This window comes from Podarcis liolepis, assembly GCF_965112155.1.
Source record: "Podarcis liolepis genome assembly, chromosome: 8".
In the NCBI taxonomy this organism is placed as follows: domain Eukaryota; kingdom Metazoa; phylum Chordata; class Lepidosauria; order Squamata; family Lacertidae; genus Podarcis; species Podarcis liolepis.
In genome coordinates this window covers 30,747,639-30,766,324 of record NC_139560.1, presented here as the reverse complement: position 1 = coordinate 30,766,324, position 18,686 = coordinate 30,747,639, and the positions used below count along the sequence as shown (strand labels likewise).

Here is an 18,686-nt window from a genome sequence, read left to right as displayed (position 1 = left end):
TGTTTTAATCATTTTTATTGATTTTCCAATAAAAAACATCCAATTAAATATCCAATCATAATACTTCAATTAAAATTAAGTCTCTAGGACTTTAGTCAGATTTGTTTTTCCTGCCTTGTCAGGAGATGTTGGGGATAGGACCTGCGATCTTCTGCATGCAAAGCAGTTATTCTACTTCTGGACTTAGGCTCTTCTCCCAATCAGCTTAGGCAACCCTTTGTTGGAGTCCTGCTGAATACTATCCTGGTGGTGGTAGCCCTCCTCCATACACCTGCTTTTTTGTGTTTCCCAATTGCAAGTGGGGCTAGTTGCAGCAAGTGGGTAAAATGCCATTAGGGGTGAGTGTAGCTTGCCTTCAGGAGATCCTAGGCTCAGTCCCTAACATCTTTTATTTCAGAAGTTCAGGTATCAGGGAATATGGTAGACCCTGGACAGGCACTGCACGTCAGAGTAGACCACACTGGACTAGTTTGACTTGGTATAAGAAAGCTCATACCAATAACAAACTTAGTTGGTCTCTGAGGTGCTACTGGAAGGATTTTTTTTATTTGGTATAAGATGTCTTCCTATGGAATCAAAAGTGGTTCTTCCCACTTTCTCAGAAAGCCCCACTTATTTTGTGTGTCTTCTTTCACCTACTGCCATAAGTTTTCTTGTATAGAAAAAGTGCTGCCCCACACATAAAAAGGACAGCACTGGTCATGATTTTAAAAGTCTAACGACCTGTGAATCCAGAGGATTGCTGAGCTGTTAAGCTAGTTTTACAAATGTCGCCACATTTATTAGTGCCTCATTATGATTTGTCTGCTTGCCTTCCAAATGAGTAAAATCCTCAATGTGTTTACAGTTTTGCTTTGTTTTTGTTTTTTAGTAGAGGGCAATCAATGACTCCTGGTTAAGAAGGCTTCTGATATCTGTTGCCTGCAGGCATTGGCCATGGGAGGAGTAACAGTTAAGAGTGTTGCTCCTCAGGACTTTCTTGAAGAATTGGGTCCTGGCTTATCTGATGGTGGTGAGAAAGGAGTTGTCCTCTTGTTGGTGGGATGGAATGAGAAATGGGGAGCTGTCACTAATGTCCTCATCATGCATTAATGGACCAGGTTCATTGATTTCATTTGGCAATGATGGGAATTCCTACATGTTGATGCCGTGGGGAGATGTTGCTGATACTGGGCTAGATGGACCATTTGGTGTGACAGTTCTTTTATAAGCTCAGACAGCATCCAGTCTAGCAGAACGAATATGACCTACATTCCATCGCAAGGCCAGAAGCAGCGAGCCAAGTAGGATGGTTGTGCTAATTTCAACAACAAAATGGGTGGCCCAGATAGGTTCCATGTTTGAATATGTTTATTTAGCAAACAGAGCTTCATCTATGCCCTTGCCCTCCATGCCCGTGAAACTGCATCTCCCTCAAATGTTCTCTCAGAAGCTTCAATAAAAAGGAATCTTTCTGACAGCTGTGCAATCATACTGGGTTTCATTGACTTTCCAGTGAATGAAGTTTTGGATGACGGTTCAGTTGCACACCTGGTTTAATCCTGTTATCTTTTCCCATTCCTAAATAACAAAGATTGCAGCAATGCAAATGAAAAGAGTAGAAAGTTCTGTGTTTATGGCTTCATTTGTGCACAACAGATGCACAACAGAACTACCTGGGATAGCTCAGTTAGTAGAGCATGAGACTGTTAATATCAGGGTCATGGGTTTGAACCCCATGTTGGATGAAAGATTCTTGCACTGTAGTGGTATGGAATAGATTACCTTTGTGGCCCCTTCCAACTCTATAATTCTAAGGCTCTCTTCCTGTGTTCTTATTTACAAGGTACTCTATTATAATCCTGATCTTCAGTCTGTACACTCCCTTAGTTTATATTTCATGCCATTGAGTCTTTTGTGTATGTGACTGTTTTGGTTTGTTTCTGGCTATTTGGGTTTCCCCCCACTTTGCCCAGGGCCCCTTTCTAATTAATATATTCTAATTATTCTTCCTGTTAAGATCTTCCCTTTGTCTGTGTGTGGTGCTGTTTTCAGTTCAGCTCTGTGAGCAGATTCAAATCAAAATGGAGCAAATCATCAGACTTGGGAGTTCTTCTGATTATATAATTTCCTGCTTAAAATGATATTGAAAAATAATACATGAAAAATGATTGACCACTCTGTTTATTTTCTTTTTTAAATTTTAAACCAATGAGAAGTAAACACAATTCAATTCATTCTAAAACTTGGTTGCTCATATGCCATTTTAGGACCAAGCAAATTAAATGAAAGCTACAGTGGGAATTCCTTGACTGTCAGCTGTTTCATTCTTTAAAGAGGAATCTTCTATATAAGGTGCATAAGCCCTTTGTTAGGACTATGACAGTTACCATAAAGCTCTTAGGGGTATTATTCAGCTGATAGATCACGCATTCCAGCTGAATTATTTTGCATTTCATATAGAAGAGGTTTCAGAGATTCCCACCCCCAGAAAAATGCCGTAGGTTCTGAAACATTATTTGAGGATAATATCATTACTGTGCACATCCTCTGTTAATTTCCTGAGTACTTCCTCCATGTGAATTTATTTTGTCTCATATAAAACAGTATCGCACACACACACAGACACACACACACACACACACACACACACACAACCTTGCTTAAAGGTATATTCACACTCCTTGCTTAAAACCCTATTTTGCCACTAATCATTAATTTTTTTGCCACTGCTGATGGGTCATCTGCAGAAGGCTTCAGTTTTGTAATCCTTTGAAAGCCTCCAACAGAGAGCTGAGAGCTGGGAAGGAAAAGAGCTTGGAAATGATGGGTTCGGGGACAGTTTGATGACACAGAAAGGCAGGGGTAGGGAGCCGTGTTTGGGCTACCATTTCCATGGTTCCTGACCACCCACCATGCTAGTTGGGGCTCATTGGTTTAACAACACTTGAGCTGTCACAGGTTCCCCATCCTTGCAAAAGTGTGGGATAGAAGAGAAACAAGCTCTTTTCTTGCATTTACCAGGTCTCTTGACATACATTAATTGAGAAGCCAATCCTATGCACATTTACCAGGGAGCAAACCCACTGGACATAGTAAGACTTGAGTCAGAGGACTGGGCTGTTAAATGCATAACCATTGCCTGTCTGCTTTGCTTTAACTACAGAGGCCCCTCGGGTTAAGTACTTAATTCATTCTGGAGGTCCGTTCTTAACCTGAAACTGTTCTTAACCTGAAGCACCACTTTAGCTAATGAGGCCTCCCACTGCGCCGCCGGAGCACGATTTCTGTACCCCAGGTACTATTTCTGGGTTAGCGGAGTCTTTAACCTGAAGCGTATGTAACCCCAGGTACCATTGTATTTCCATGCAATGTTGTCTGATTTAATCACTTAAGGATTAATACCTCTATGTTTGAAAACCTCTACATAAAATGCAAACAATGTAGGGAAGAGCTCTACAGCCTCCTGTATCTTCCTCCTTGATTTTATTTGAAGCTGCCTTATATTCTGTTGATCCAACAAGTGTCATATTGTTTACTCTTGACAAGAGTGCTCCAGAGAGCCTTGGGGCAGATCAAGGTCTTTCCCAGTCCTGCTTTTTAATTGTTTGTTTATATGCCTTAAGGCAGGGGTCAACAAAGTTTTTCAGCAGGGGGCCGGTCCACTGTCCCTCAGACCTTGTGGGGGACCAGACTATATTTTGAAAAGGAAAAAAAAGTTTCCTATGCCCCACAAATAACCCAGAGATGCATTTTAAATAAAAGCACACATTCTACTCATGTAAAAACACGCTGATTCCCAGACCGTCCACGGGCTGGATTTAGAAGGCGATTGGGCTGGATCCGGCCCCCGGGCCTTAGTTTGCCTACCCATGCCTTTAGGTAAAAGAGGTGGGTAGATCCATGCAAATTAACTGTGAAAGATCCCAGGTCCTGTTCCATGCCCATTTTTCACTTATGGCCTTGCCATCTAGGCAGTGTGTCGCACTGATTCCCCCTCTATCTCCAACTCTGGGTTGCTGATTTGGGACAGAGAAATAAATCCACAAAACAAACCTCTAAATCTGGTCCAGAATATTGCATGTCATTTTAACATATATATGCAGAACAAGACAACATATATTTAAATACACTGCAAAGTTTTGATGCAGTGTCTTTGTGTGCATAATGATAGTATATAGTATGTGGCTTACCCAAATCTGACTCTTTTCACGTGACCACTTAAAGTGATAACTCATGCTTGCTTTGTCACTGAAACATGTATATTGATTGACAGGTACATTCATTGAGCTCTATCTGGGGCAGCTGACTTGGGACATCAAGGCAGCCAAACCTTCATATGCATGCAGTAATTGAAATTACTTGTATCAGAAGCGTAGTTCTGAAAATCAGCTTGTTTGGAAAGTGTGTGTTAGTATGACCTGGGTCATATTAAAGAACTAAATTGTCTTTCCACATTCTCACTAGGGTCTACTTCATATTTCTACAGGGATGCTCTCTGGAAATATTTGGAATGCTGTTTCCTTAATGGTTCTGTTTCAAGCTTACACTGTTCAATTTCAGCTCTTTATTGCTGCTTTGAAAGCTCCTGATGTAAGAATACTTGCCATAAAGAAGCACCAATATCTGAAAATGCATCTGTTTCCTTTTGCAGATGTCATGATATCTCAGCTGGGACCAGTAAGAATGGACAAATGTTTAGTGTGTTGCATTAAGCAAGAACTGATACACAGCATCCTTTCTTATCTGTACAGCAGGTCCCACCAGGTTCTATTTCAATAAAAGGAGAAGTGGTGATCCAAGTCAGATGATAGCAACTGCTATTTTTAAAAGAGATTGAGTAAGAAGTCAAATGATGTACCTGCTGGATCATAGTGTTGATTACTGAACCAACTTGCTGACTTTCAAGTCCTTGGGGGTGTATGGTTTATTTTCCTCGAATTTCAAGCCAACTCCAGCAAATGAACATGTTTGTTCTTTCTTTTAAATAAGTAAATACCTTCTGCAATTTAAATGTTCAGTACAAATTAGCTGGCATGTCATGGCTGTCGCCCAAATCTGCAATTTGAAGGTCTATAAAGTTTCAGTGACCCATGTTTGGCCGAAGCTCTGTTTGGGGTGGGGCATGGAATGGAGGAATTGGTATTATAACTGGTACAGGCTCACCTGAATCTCGGGCAGAAGTATTTCACAAATTTACTATGTGATCCTTTTAATGACAGGAACTGAAGCTGGGATCTTATACATATGAACTATGTGCTCTGTGTTCCCTCCACAGCTTGGGTCATGAAAGACATGGTATTGTACAAATTAAAGGAGTTGTGGCACTTCTAATGCTTAAACATGTTTTAGCATACAGTATTTCCAACACAACCACAATCTTCCAAGTGCAAGTGTTCATAATAAAATGTCTGCATGTTCTGGCTATTTTCTTAGAGATCACTTCTGCCAATGGCAGGCAAGCTTTATTTCTAGTTGTCCAAACTCTTCAGCATGTTGTTTGGTGTTTGAGACAGCCTGAGTTAGGTAAGCATAAAGTTAGAAGCAACAGCACAATTATCTATATGTCGACTCAGAGATAAGTCCCACTGAGCTCTGTGGGTCTTTCTTCCAGGAATATGGACATAAGGTTGCAGTTGAAGAAATCTCATGAATTTATAAAAGACTTGTATCTTTTTATTATATTTAAATGACATTAGTCTCCTCACACGATAATTATGTGTGAGGCTTTTAGGAACCCCTAGGCAATTCACTTATTGTAAATGGTTTGTTTTTCTATGGGGAAAAATGTTTTAAAATCTAGGACTTCCAACTAATGCAGTTACATGAAAAATTAAATGTGTTTTTATGGGATCTTCATAGATCTTAAAGGCTTTCTGTTTCCTTAGAGAAAATGAAAAATTCTAGTGAGAGGACTTGTTTCCTGTTTTTCTTTCCAGGTACTGGGCCATATTTATCTATACAGAGTGTCCTCTGCTCTTTCTTTGGGACTTCTTGGAAGTGTAGACTATGATCCGGAAGAAGCAGAAACAACATGGCATAGGGCACCCCAAACAAAGCATACACCTTGGTTTCTAGATCTGTCAAGTTAAAGACTGAGCTGAGATTTGAACTAAGAGCTTCCCAGATCCTGCTATTAGCTGCTGTATTACATGGGTTCTTTGCCTGGGCAGAACTAAAATGAAGTACTCACTTTAACTATGGAAATTTCCTAAGAGGGGGCAGTGTGCCCATCAGTACCTCCATGATGTCCATGCAAATGTCTCCATAAGTATCCCCACATCTATGAAGCAGAAGACAGTGTTTCTTCTTCCTGTTCGTTTCCTGTTTGACATCCAAGACATCTATTTTTAGGATCCACCCTATACATCTAATGATAAAGTGTTTTAACTGGTTTTATTTATGTATTTTTACATTGTTGTCACCCACCCTGGGACCTTATGATGATGCAGATTTATGGCAGGTACATCTAAATCATCATCCTAAAACACAGACAGCAGTGCATCCATTAACGCAGGCATCCCCAACCTTCAGACCTCCAGATGTTTTGGACTACAGTTCCCATCATCCCTGACCACTGGTCCTGTTAGCTAGTGATCATGGGAGTTGTAGGCCAAAACATCTGGAGGGCCACAGGTTGCAGATGCCTGCATTAACGAAACAGTATAATCATTAGTATAATAAAAAGGGCAAAGTTCAGAAAATAGTCTTACTAATTCTGCCATCCGCCATATACAAGTGACTCTTTAGGTCAATTGACTAAATATGACATAATGCCATCATTATCAGTTGTTCAGCAAACTTACTGCAATCAGCAGAGCAAGATGCAGTTTTCTATGGTGCATGAGAACAGGCTTTGTAATAAGCTTTTTGCATTAACAGATTGCTGTAAGTCAGCAGCCTGGCAGGGAATAATTAGTGAACAACATTGGAGTGATGTGAAATTAGCACCAAGAGCCCAGTTATCATTTGTTTTTGAGGAGTGGCTTGCTGCAGCTGGTCTTTTGCCCAATTACTCAGAGGCTTTGCACATGAGTCTCAGAAATCATCCCTGGATAAAGGGATCAGACAAATATCAAATGGTAAATATGTTTACATGGAAGGAAGGATCAAAGTATGAAATTTTGATACAGGAAATTGTCTGATCATCGAATCCAGAGCAATTGTTCCTACAGTGTCAGCCCAACTTTGTTTGACTTGCATATTGTTTATTTGCAAAAGCTTTTCTCTTTCACTGCTAATTTATTTATTTATTAAGTAGGATAAACAGAACATTAAGTTCTCACTTACCATTGTGTCTACCTTCTAGTGAGATGGCAGTCTGCTATGGAACCTTTGAAAAATCTTTCCTCCCCCTTGTCCCTCTCTCTGCCATCTTGCACCTGTTATGTCCTTTCACAGTCAAATTATATGCAGTATTATTATTATTATTAATAATAATAATATAATGTTTGTTAGTCACGTTATCTTGCCCAGGGCAACCCAAAGCGGCTTACAGCCAAACAAATAGACAACAAACCCCATATAGATACATTAAAACCAAGAGGAAAGAGAAATAGAAACAGGGAGCCACTGCAGGAAAGGGCCTGCCACACATATACTGCAGATACAGTACAGTGGTACCTTGGGTTACATACGCTTCAGGTTACAGACGCTTCAGGTTACAGACTCCGCTAACCCAGAAATAGTACCTTGGGTTAAGAACTTTGCTTCAGGATGAGAACAGAAATCGCGTGGCGGCAGCAGCGGGAGGCCCCATTAGCTAAAGTGGTACCTCAGGTTAAAAACTGTTTCAGGTTAAGAACGGACCTCCAGAACGAATTAAGTTCTTAACCCAAGGCATCACTGTATTGGGAAGAAGCTTTGAACAGCTTCAGGGTGCCACTCAAACTCCTCTCCTCTCCAGCTGCCAATCAAAGCCTCAATGAATAATTCGAGTGGGACAGAGGGCAGTTTCCCCCGGCCCTTCTAGGAAGCTTTTGTGCATAGTTTTTCCCAGTGCTGTTTTGGCCTTGCCTGCTTGACCTATGAATCTGATAGCTTTCTAAGTCAGTGGTGTGGAAACACAGGCCCTGGGCCCCAAATGTAGACATACTTGACCCTCAGGCTGCACTCTTCACAGGCCTGGCTTTCCCCCCTCCACAAGCCTTTTTTATTTTTTTGCCTTGCATCATATTTCAAACTGGTGTTTTAGAGAGGCTTCCTATTGCTGTAAGTGAATTGCAGCCACTCCAGTTCATCTGCCCTTTTTCTTTCTCTTTAATAATGGCTATCCATGTAAGATGCCCCATTGGGTGAGTTCAATGGAGTTCAGTGGTTCAATGGAGACAACACTTCTTTCTTGGATCAGATGTGCTTTCCCCACTTTTTCTGTGCTCCCTTAGCTTCCTAGGAGGCTGTAGGCAGGGATGGGGAACAGTGGTCTTCCAGTTGTTGTTGGACTCCATCATCTCTTGCTGGGAAAGCTGACTGGGAGTTGCTATCCAACAATATATGGAAGGCTGCAGGTTCCCCACCCCTGCTGAAAGATGCATTCGGGTGATGGAGGGAAAGGGTTATCAGGGACATCAGCAAGGGTCTACCTCCTCCCTGTCACCTAGCTTTTAACTAGGGGACAGCATACCACCCCTTTCCCATAAGAGGGGTTTGTAATTTTCCCAAGGGCCACCATGCCTTTCATCGTGGTGCTTTATCCTCATCCCAAATGACACTATCCAGGCCCAAGGCAGTCTGGGAAGGGGAAAGAAAATGGTGGCTGGAGACACCGAAGAAGAACAACTTTGCCAGCTTGGTTATGGCCATTGCCACTTCTATAGGCAGCAGCAAAGAAGGAAAGAAAGAAAGGCCTGCTACCACCTTACTACCTCTTTCTATCATTAGCCCAAAGGTGATGAATTTAGGCACACATTAGTATGATAGCACCAAATAATCAGGGTATCATTTTACCTCAGCCCTAGAATGAGGTCTGTTAGCTATATGTGTTGCGGAGATGTGAGGGAGCTTTCTAGGGAGCTTCCCTAGAAATAATGAGTTTATTGAGAAACGTTTTCTCTGCTGGTGTGTGTGTGTGTGTGTGTGTGTGTGTGTAGCTTTGTTTTAATGAATTTTTGAGCTTTGTGTTAGATCATGTTGTTTACAGCATTAACGTTAGCGTGTCATTGTTCGGGCTGATGGCCCTGCCGCCTGCCATTCTCAGAAGTTCTGTCGGTGTGAAGCCCTGTGTGGATAAACTGCTCAGAGACATTCGATATGGCTATATTTAGCCCGTATAAAATGTTGTACCTAATCCCCTTCCGCCAGCTTCTCAAATAACTGTTCACTTGGCTCCAGGAAGGCTCATGTAACTATTTGTCTCTTGTCTGATCGAAAGGAAGACTGGGGGCCGGCGGAGACACAAGTAAAGAGGCTAAAAATAGGCAAATGCCTGTTGTTAGCAGGCTTATTTTAGGTGTATGATTCCGTTTGAAAGCAGGAAAGACATGGAGGCTGAGGGGGCTAGGATAGCGATGGACGTGAATCATTATTTCAGATCTCCTCATTCAACCATGAATTTGGAATTGATATAAAGCAGTCTTCCTCAACCTGGAGCCCTCCAACACACTCCAACCAGTGTTCCCTTCTTTCTAGTTGAGAACCTCAGGCTAGTCAGATAAACCAGACACTCTGGGTAGACAATATTGTGCCTTCCAGATGTTGTGCAACTGCAGAAGCAGCTGATGCAGCACCAGTCTAATGTGCTTTGGCTGACCCATTAGCAAATGATGGACAGCCATGGTATTTTCCACCAGCTAAAGTAAACCATGGGGCGCGGGTGGCGCTGTGGGTAAAACCTCAGCGCCTAGGACTTGCCGATCGCATGGTCGGTGGTTCGAATCCCCGCGGCGGGGTGCACTCTCGTCGTTCGGTCCCAGCGCCTGCCAACCTAGCAGTTCGAAAGCACCTCTGGGTGCAAGTAGATAAATAGGGACCGCTTACCAGCGGGAAGGTAAACGGCGTTCCGTGTGCTGCACTGGCTCGCCAAATGCAGCTTGTCACGCTGGCCACGTGACCCGGAAGTGTCTGCAGACAGCGCTGGCTCCCAGTCTATGGAGTGAGATGAGCGCACAACCCTAGAGTCTGGCAAGACTGGCCCGTACAGGCAGGGGTACCTTTACCTTTAAAGTAAACCATTTTTGATGATGTTAATTAATAGATTAACATCATTTTTAGATCAGCTTATTTTAACCTGGTGCCCTTCAGCTCCCACTACCCTTGAGCTTTGGCCATGCTAGCTGGCGCTAACAGGATCTGGTGTTCAACAAAACCTGAAGGGACACAGGTTAGCTATCCCTTCCCCAAAGCCTTCCACGATACAAGGTGTGAAATTGTCTTACCAGTTGTACAAATCATCTAAAGATTCCATATTTGTCTCCTTGCTTCATGCCCTCCTATTATCCCTAATGTAGCTTTTGATTTTCTTTGGTTTTTCTTAGGTACTGCTATGTGGATACTGGTTAGCAATGACTGATGTGGAATCTACATATGCAGATTTCATTGCTTCTGGGAGAACCGGGAGAAGAAATGCCCTTCACGATATCCTTGTGTCCTCTGCAAGTGGAAATTCTAGTGAACTATCCTTGAAGTTATCAGAACTTGATATAAACAAAACTGGTAAGTACTAATCTGAAAGGTTAAGAGAAAAAGCATTAATAAGTCTGCAAGGGACATCATTCATGGAAACAGCATGCTGGGCTTTAGTGGCTTTTCACATTTATTGTTATTAATTTATTTACTTTTTTAAAAAAATAAATGTCTTACCTGCTCTTCTCCTTAAGGTTCCAAAGCAGGCTACAAAAATTTAAAATTCAGTATTAAAAATTAGTCTTTAGCTGGTTTGTATATGAGGGCATTTTATGTACTTCTATCTAGTGCAAGGCCATAGCAGAATAGTAGACTAGTTCATGAAATATGTTGCTGTATAAAAAGGACAACATCTCCTCTGCTTTTTTGAGTTAGTGCAGGCTACCACAACCCACCTACAATATGCTAACTTCCCCCTTCAAAAACAGATGGATTGTCATTTAGCCTTTTATGTGGCTGGTTAGTTTTGGCCAAGCTGGTGGGCCTATATTAGAGAAATGTATAATAAAAATGTGCTTTGAGGAGTCCAATTGATAACCCTGGTTTACCAGCTAAGACTAAACCCACACCATCCATTTAAAACACTATTATACCACTTCAAACAGTACACCCATGTACAGCTTGCTAAGAGTTGTTGGGAGACCCCTATTCCTTTCACAGATCCTACAGTTCCCAAAAAAACTCTTAGCACTCATTACAAACTACATTTCCCAGGATTCTTTGGGGAAGCCATGTCTATTAAAGTTGTATACTGCTACTTTAAATGTATGGTGCAGTTGTGGCCTAACCTAACGCATCCCATCAGTGCAAGGATTTCTGTCTGTGATTTCCCTCCTCTCCTCTCTCCTCTCATGCTGTCTCCAGATCTGTTCTGGAGGGTTGGGAGAACCCCCAGAACAGATTTCAGGGACACACAGGTGGAGGGTGGAGTTGCATTGCACAAGTGGATTCCCTTGCACTGATGGAAGGAGTTAGTCGGATACCACTCAGTCTTTCCAGCTTCTATGAAGGAAGTTCTCTTCCCCCACCCCAATATCTCCACAATGGACATGAGCTCTGTGATACGGAGAAAGTTTCATGGTGTTAATAAGAGCCACTTAAGTCAATCTGCTCGGCACAGGATTGGGGAAACTGTTGCTGTGCAGAATGTCATTGATTCTTCTCATCGCTGACCACTGGCCATGTTGGCTTCAGCTGATGGGAGACGGTCTCCAACAACACCTTAGCAACTCAGAACCATCTACCATGAAGCTAACATACCCCAGGAAATCCTATCCACAGAGCAGTGATTTGGGTTTCTGGAAATTTTTGCATTGGAAATTTGCATCAGAATTTCCTTTTAGTTTTCGATTTCCTGATACCCTAGAGAGCGATCCAATTTGGCATGTTTATTTTGCTTGTATTTAGCAAACACAGATAAAAACTGTGAAACTGCCAAGCTTGCCTAATACTGTATTTGCAGTTGGCATCCACTGATTGCTACTAATGAACTTATGAAACAGATTTTCCTTTTTACATTTTCCATCCACATCCCTGCAGCAGAGTGGCCTTGTAATTACGGTAGGCACAATACTTTTTGGGTCCTGGGTTTATTTGGCCACTTGCTCCATGGGGACTCTCTAGGTAGGAAGGCATGTACAGGGAGCAAAGGGCAAACACCTTCCCTTTCATGCCATTCTCGCATGCCTCTGCAAGGTTTCTGTACTCTTAGGTACCATAAAGAGGAATCTAGAGGTGTGAGACAACCCTCCCCACTCTCAAGGGACAGAGCTGCAACAGGGAATAGAAGGACATTTTATTTCTGTCTGCTATTTCCCATGTGTGAGGGTGCGAATATTGGCTGTGTTACTGTGTCTGAAAAAACTTGTTTCCATTGAACTGACACAAGTTATGACAGCTCTACCTAAGCATGGAATTTCTTGGTGTAATAAAGGTTGTATGGGAGGTGGCTGAAACCACCTCCCAGTTCCTGGGAACAGCTTGTGGAGAGATCCACTAGTGAATATTTGCAGAGTGGTTGGAATGTGAGCGCAAAAGAGAATTCGTCCCTCCTATGGGATTCCATTTCCCATAACATAAATGCCATTTTTATGCATGGTACTGGAAAAAAGCCAAGGGTTTTCCCATCACTCCTTTGATGCCAGTGTGGTGTAGTGGTTAAGAGTGGTAGACTCGTAATCTGGGGAACCAGATTCGCGACTCTGCTCCTCCACATGCAGCTACTGGGTGACCTTGGGCTAGTCACACTTATTTGAAGTCTCTCAGCCCCACTCACCTCACAGAGTGCTTGTTGTGGGGGAGGAAGGGAAAGGAGAATGTTAGCCGCTTTGAGACTCCTTAAAGGGAGTGAAAGGCGGGATATCAAATCCAAACTCCTCAGCCTCTTCTTCTTCTTCCTAATAATAATAATAATAATAATAATAATAATTCTGGCAGCTAAGTACAGTGGTACCCCGCAAGACGAACGCCTCGCAAGACGGAAAACCCGCTAGACGAAAGGGTTTTCCGTTTTGGAGGCGCTTCGCAAAACGAATTTCCCTATGGGCTTGCTTCGCAAGACGAAAGCCCATAGGGAAATCTCTGGGACAGCGGGGAAGCGCAGCGCATTTAGAAGCGCTCAGGGAAAGCAGCGCACTTCGCTGCTTTGCCCAGAGTGCTTTTAAATGCGGGCGGCTGGGAGGGAATCCCTTGGCCCCCCGCCGGACTTCCCGAAGCTCTTTTGAAGTCCAGCGGGGGGCCAAGGGATTCCCTCACCGCCGCCCGCATTTAGAAGCGCTCGGGGAAAGCAGCGCACTTCGCAGCTTTCCCCGAGTGCTTTTAAATGCGGGCGGCTGGGAGGGAATCCCTTGGCCCCCTGCTGGACTTCCCGAAGCTCTTTTGAAGTCCAGCGGGGGGCCAAGGGATTCCCTCACCGCCGCCCGCCTTTAGAAGCGCTCGGGGGAACACCTGCCCCCGCCGCCCCACTTCGGAAAGCTGTTCCGAAGTGGGGCGGGGGGGGACACCCGGCCCCGCCGCCCCACTTCGGAAAGCTGTTCCGAAGTGGGGCGGGGGGCGGGGACACCCGGCCCCATCCGCCCCACTTCGGAAAGCTGTTCCGAAGTGGGGCGGGGGGCGGGGACACCCGGCCCCATCCGCCCCACTTCGGAAAGCTGTTCCGAAGTGGGGCGGGGGGCTGGGACACCCGGCCCCATCCGCCCCACTTCGGAAAGCTGTTCCGAAGTGGGGCGGGGGGCGGGGACACCCGGCCCCGCCGCCCCACTTCGGAAAGCTGTTCCGAAGTGGGGCGGGGGGGGCGGGGACACCCGGCCCCGCCGCCCCACTTCGGAAAGCTGTTCCGAAGTGGGGCGGGGGGCGGGGACACCCGGCCCCATCCGCCCCACTTCGGAAAGCTGTTCCGAAGTGGGGCGGGGGGGGACACCTGCCCCATCCGCCCCACTTCGGAAAGCTGTTCCGAAGTGGGGCGGGGGGCGGGAACACCTTCTGAAGGCGGGCAGGGGGCGAAAGTCTTTGTCCCCCCTGCCTGCCTTCCCAGGGGCTTTTAAATCGCCCCGGACAGCGGAGAAGTCCTCCGCTGTCCGGAGCGATTTTAAAATGCCGCCCGCCAGCATTTTAAGATAGCCCCTCACAGCGGAGAAGTCCTCCGCTGTCCCAGGGTTTTTTAAAATGCTGGGGGTGGGAAGAAAAGCCCTTGTCCCCCCCCCCCCAGCCTTCAGAAGAGGTCCGGGGACAGACTGTCCCCGGACCTGGTCTGAAGGCGGTTTCCCTAGGAACGCATTAATTGATTTTCAATGCATTCCTATGGGAAACCGTGCATCGCAAGACGAAAAAACCGCAAGACGAAGAGAATTGCGGAACGAATTAATTTCGTCTTGCGAGGCACCACTGTACAATAAGCTGGATGGCACACACAGCTGCATGAGTGCAGTTATAACATGACATAATGCTTACACCTCAAGCAATGTACATCCAAGTGTGAAGTACATCACGCGCTTCCATTCTTCTTTATGTACTCTAAATTAGCTAGTTACCAGGCACATTTTTAAAACTCATTGACTATTAAAGAAGCCAAACCAAACACCCATCCATGTCTTTCAGTGCCATGGAATTTGCAGGCTTAAACTAGATTAGTCTGGAGCATGGATAGGCAAACTAAGGCCCGGGGGCCAGATCCGGCCCAATCGCCTTCTAAATCCGGCCTGCAGACGGTTCGGGAATCAGCGTGTTTTTACAAGAGTAGGATGTGCCCTTTTATTTAAATTGCATCTCTGGGTTATTTGTGGGGCATAGGAATTTGTTCATCCCCCCCCAAAAAAATATAGTCCGGCCCCCCACAAGGTCTGAGGGACAGTGGACCAGCCCCTTGCTGAAAAAGTTTGCTAGCCCCTGGTCTGGAGGGGTAGGATCCGTACCAACGGCTTCAAGTTACAAGAAAGGAGATTCCAGCCAAAGATCAGGAAGAACTTTGACAGCAAGAGCTGTTCAACAGTGGAAAGGACTCCCTCAGGAGGTTACGGACTTCCCTTCCTCTGAGGTTTTTAAGCAGAGGTTGGGTGGCCATCTGTCATGGATGCTTTAGCTGAGATTCCTGCATTGCAAGGGGTTGGACTAGATTACCCTTGGAGGATCCCGTCCAACTCTATGATTATGTGGTCTGGATGCTATTTCACCACTGCTTCACTTTTTTTTTCCTTACAGAAGGGGAAGGAGATGCACAGAGAAATCCCACTGAGCAAGCTGGGGAAGCCCAGGGGGAAACAGCAAAGCAAGAAAGTTGACATCCTACTTTGACCGACAGCCGCAACTGTGGGATGTTTTCAAATTGCAAAAGCCTACTGGGAAAAAGGTATTTTGTGAGCAAGCTGATTGAACAAAAAATGAAAATGGATGCGCCTCGTTACTGGGAGCTGAACGGTCCAATGCTGAAAGGGGCAAAGCAGGCTGTAGCAGCAGACAGAACTTTCTCTACCTCTGTTAGCAATGGTTGAGACTTTGTTGCTCATCTCAAGACTCTCTCAACATGGATCTCACCACAAATGACCACTTGATGAAATGCTCGTAGGAAGTAGAGCAAACTACATCGTGTAGCAAACGGCCCTCAACTCACCAGAGGCTTGAATTGCATTGTATGACAATGGCTCCAGTGATCTTCAGAGGTTGTCTGACCTTCAGAGGGTGTTCACCTATTAAAATCACCTGTCAAGGAAGCACCGTTGGTTGGTTTTTTTAAGAACTCTGCTTCTGTGTTTTCAGCTCTATTACTTACAATGTTTTATATTGTACAGTTTAGATGCGCCACACTGCCCCTTCTCAAAATGCTTATGAAGGCAACTTCTGTGACTGTGATTTTTTTCTACCACTTGTTTTAAAAGGGCTAGGGTTTTATTTTCGCATAGTGTGGTGGGTGTGCACATGATAAGATTATCAAATCAGCTGCTAATCTGATGAAACTGCATTCTTTCATTTATAAGAACATACAGTGTAATTAACGTATAGTCTGGTGTGTCTTGTTGTTTTCTCAGTACAGTTCGGTCACTTTGCTTGTAGATAGTTGGAAATCCAAGATTCAGACAGAATCTTTTATTTAATCTCATCCCTTAGGGAACTGGCCTTTTCCACTAAAAAGCCAAAAAAACCCAAAACACAAACATGATGTTAGTGCTGAGGTTTTAAGAGCAAACTTATCAGTACAACTTTTTTTTTTAAAGGAGAAATAATATGTTGGGAGCTGATGAAACAGAAGCCCCAGAAAGTTGCTGAATACTTGTGTCCTGAAATGAAGCATAAATTTATTGTAGTGTTTAGAACTGGGGTCACCTTGTCTCTCAGCAGCTGAGATTGGAGTTAAACATGAATATTCCTGTGGCAATCAAGTGGAGCAGCAATCACAAGTCCCCCTTCCCATCCCAATTTGTTTTCTTTATTTTTATTTTTAAGTGTTGTCCTGTTTTCTTCTTGTTTTCAGATGTTATGCACTTTTTAAAATGTTTATAAACTTTACTAAAGGACTAGTGTAATTTTGCTTTCTAGTAAATTTGAACGTTGGTTAATGAAACAACCTTTACTGTTGTGGCCACGGCTGTTTCTACAATATATACATATTGTGGTTAGTTGTCACTTAGAGGTTTTTTTGTGTGTGAGATGTGTAAACTCTCTAATCAGTATTGAGTTCAGTAATTAGTGTTGAATAAATAACAAACCCAGCAGTATGTTTATGGCTCGTTAGCACAGTTTGCTCCTGCTACACCTCTAGTTTATTTAGAAGGTCCTTTCCTTGATGCTTAACTAGCTATCAGACTCCTATTTTAATTGAAGAACAGTCCACTTATGGTTGAGGTTTGACTTTAAACATGCACAACCTAATTAGAAATGTGGTTTCCATTCTGGTGACCTGCTTCTCTTATGTTTCATTTCATCTTTACCGTCACATATGCATACATTTTTAAATAAGAACACTAATTATTATTAGACAGAGATCAATAAAAGTGACAAGTCTGATACACGAGTTTGGTTTCTAGGAAAGCTTCCATGGTGCATATTTGACATGCATGTGTAAGGTAGGTGGAAGAAAGATCTTAGTCTGCTGGCCAGTTTTTTTGAAAAACATTTCAGTGCCTGCTGGTTGCTTAGATTTTTTGCCAGGAATGCTTGACTGGGCACTTATTATATTTTTTAAGGAAATGTGCATTGTTGGGATCACTCAAGACAGATTAATTTATGCCAACTATTAAAGAGAACTTGAGTCTATAGAGTATGTGTCTATATTAAATTTATAAGCAAATCACAGAGATTCTAAGGTGTGGGAGCTGTGGACAATAGTGACATGGGAGATACGGAAGGAAGAAACAACACATTCAGGCTGAGAGGTTTTTGCCCAGTAGACCTCATGTTTCTCAAAAGGGGGCAGGGGAGAAGAAGTAGTGGGCAATTTAAGAAAATCCAAGAGGTAGGATTGGTTTGACAGGAAGGGAAACAACTCAGGTTGGTATACAATTTTGAGTATCCTTGAGCAACAGATTAAAGGAGTATGGAGTCCCAATAACATGAATTACACATGGGTGAGAGGTTAAAGTCTCTCAGACTAGTCTGGCTATACAGACATGGGATGCAAGTATAGGTCTCAGGCATCATTCTGAGATCCTTCTTCTCTGTCATCTGTTAAGTCTCTCTCTTTCTAGTTCTCGCTGCAGTTTTCAAAATTCTGCAATCAGAAGACAGAGAGAGAGAGAGAGAAGCTCCTACGGGCAACATTTTGAGCAGCAGGAAGTTCTACAGCATGTTGTTGGACTGCGACTTCCATCAGCCCCAGTCAGCACGGCCAGTAGGGATAATACCAGTTGTAGTCCAACAACCGCCAGAGGGCCACAGGTGTGCCATCCCTGGTTTATCGGTTGTGTTGAGTTGATTGCTCTGCCAACCTCATTTGATTTGCTCCAGAAGCATTTCCAAAATTTTGTGATCAAAAGTGAGCAAGTAGAGCCTGATGTAAAGGGATTTGCTCAATAGATGCACATTTTCTCAGTCTACACCTGCAAACATAGTGGATGACTTCTCTAGAGATGCAGAAAGTTGAACCAGCTGATATGGCAACTATTTGCTCTGAATATAGCATAGGTGGCAAAATTGCAACTCTCCATGTACCGGAGAATATGGGAAATTTGAGTGCAGACACACAAAGTAGTCTTACACAATTTTAGCATATTGTATGGATGAACTCTCACTGGAGAACATAAGAGCCTGCTGAATCAGGCCAATAGCCCATCTATTCCAGAATCCTGTTCTCATACTGTTCTCACTAGATGCCCATTAGAAGCCCTCAAGCTGAAGCATTCTGCGCACCTACAATTCCCAGCTACTGTTTTTCAGAGGCATACTACGTCTGACGGTGGAGGTAGAACGTGGTCATCATGGAACTGAACCATTGCTTGGACCCCAAGTTCTTGCAAACTTGATACTATTTCTACCCACCCCCAATCCCTGTTAGTTTTCAGCTGTGAAGTTTAACGAACAGGCAAGTGGAAACAAAAACAGATGGAGAAATAGAAAATGTTTCAATATATTTTCCTTTTCTATTTCATAGACGCTAATTG

At 43.7% G+C, this 18,686-nt stretch overlaps 2 protein-coding genes across 4 annotated transcripts in view; both read left to right on the top strand.

The window, feature by feature from the left end:
* PKIA (cAMP-dependent protein kinase inhibitor alpha) overlaps positions 1 to 17,343 on the top strand; it is a 39,118-nt gene extending 21,775 nt beyond the window's left edge. The window contains exons 1-4 of one of the 3 annotated variants that reach the window (XM_083517510.1): positions 9,439 to 9,772; positions 10,142 to 10,335; positions 10,452 to 10,629; positions 15,295 to 17,343. In XM_083517510.1, the coding sequence (XP_083373636.1) occupies positions 10,479 to 10,629; positions 15,295 to 15,374 (231 nt within the window). In that variant the 5' untranslated portion in view covers positions 9,439 to 9,772; positions 10,142 to 10,335; positions 10,452 to 10,478 and the 3' untranslated portion in view covers positions 15,375 to 17,343. Of the gene's footprint in view, positions 1 to 9,438; positions 9,773 to 10,141; positions 10,336 to 10,451; positions 10,630 to 15,294 lie in introns of those variants that run through there. The other 2 variants (XM_083517508.1, XM_083517509.1) reach the window with 2 other exon arrangements.
* Positions 1 to 18,686, top strand: part of LOC310713380 (uncharacterized protein) — a 174,180-nt gene that overhangs the window by 125,911 nt on the left and 29,583 nt on the right. The gene's annotated exons all lie outside the window — the stretch shown is intronic.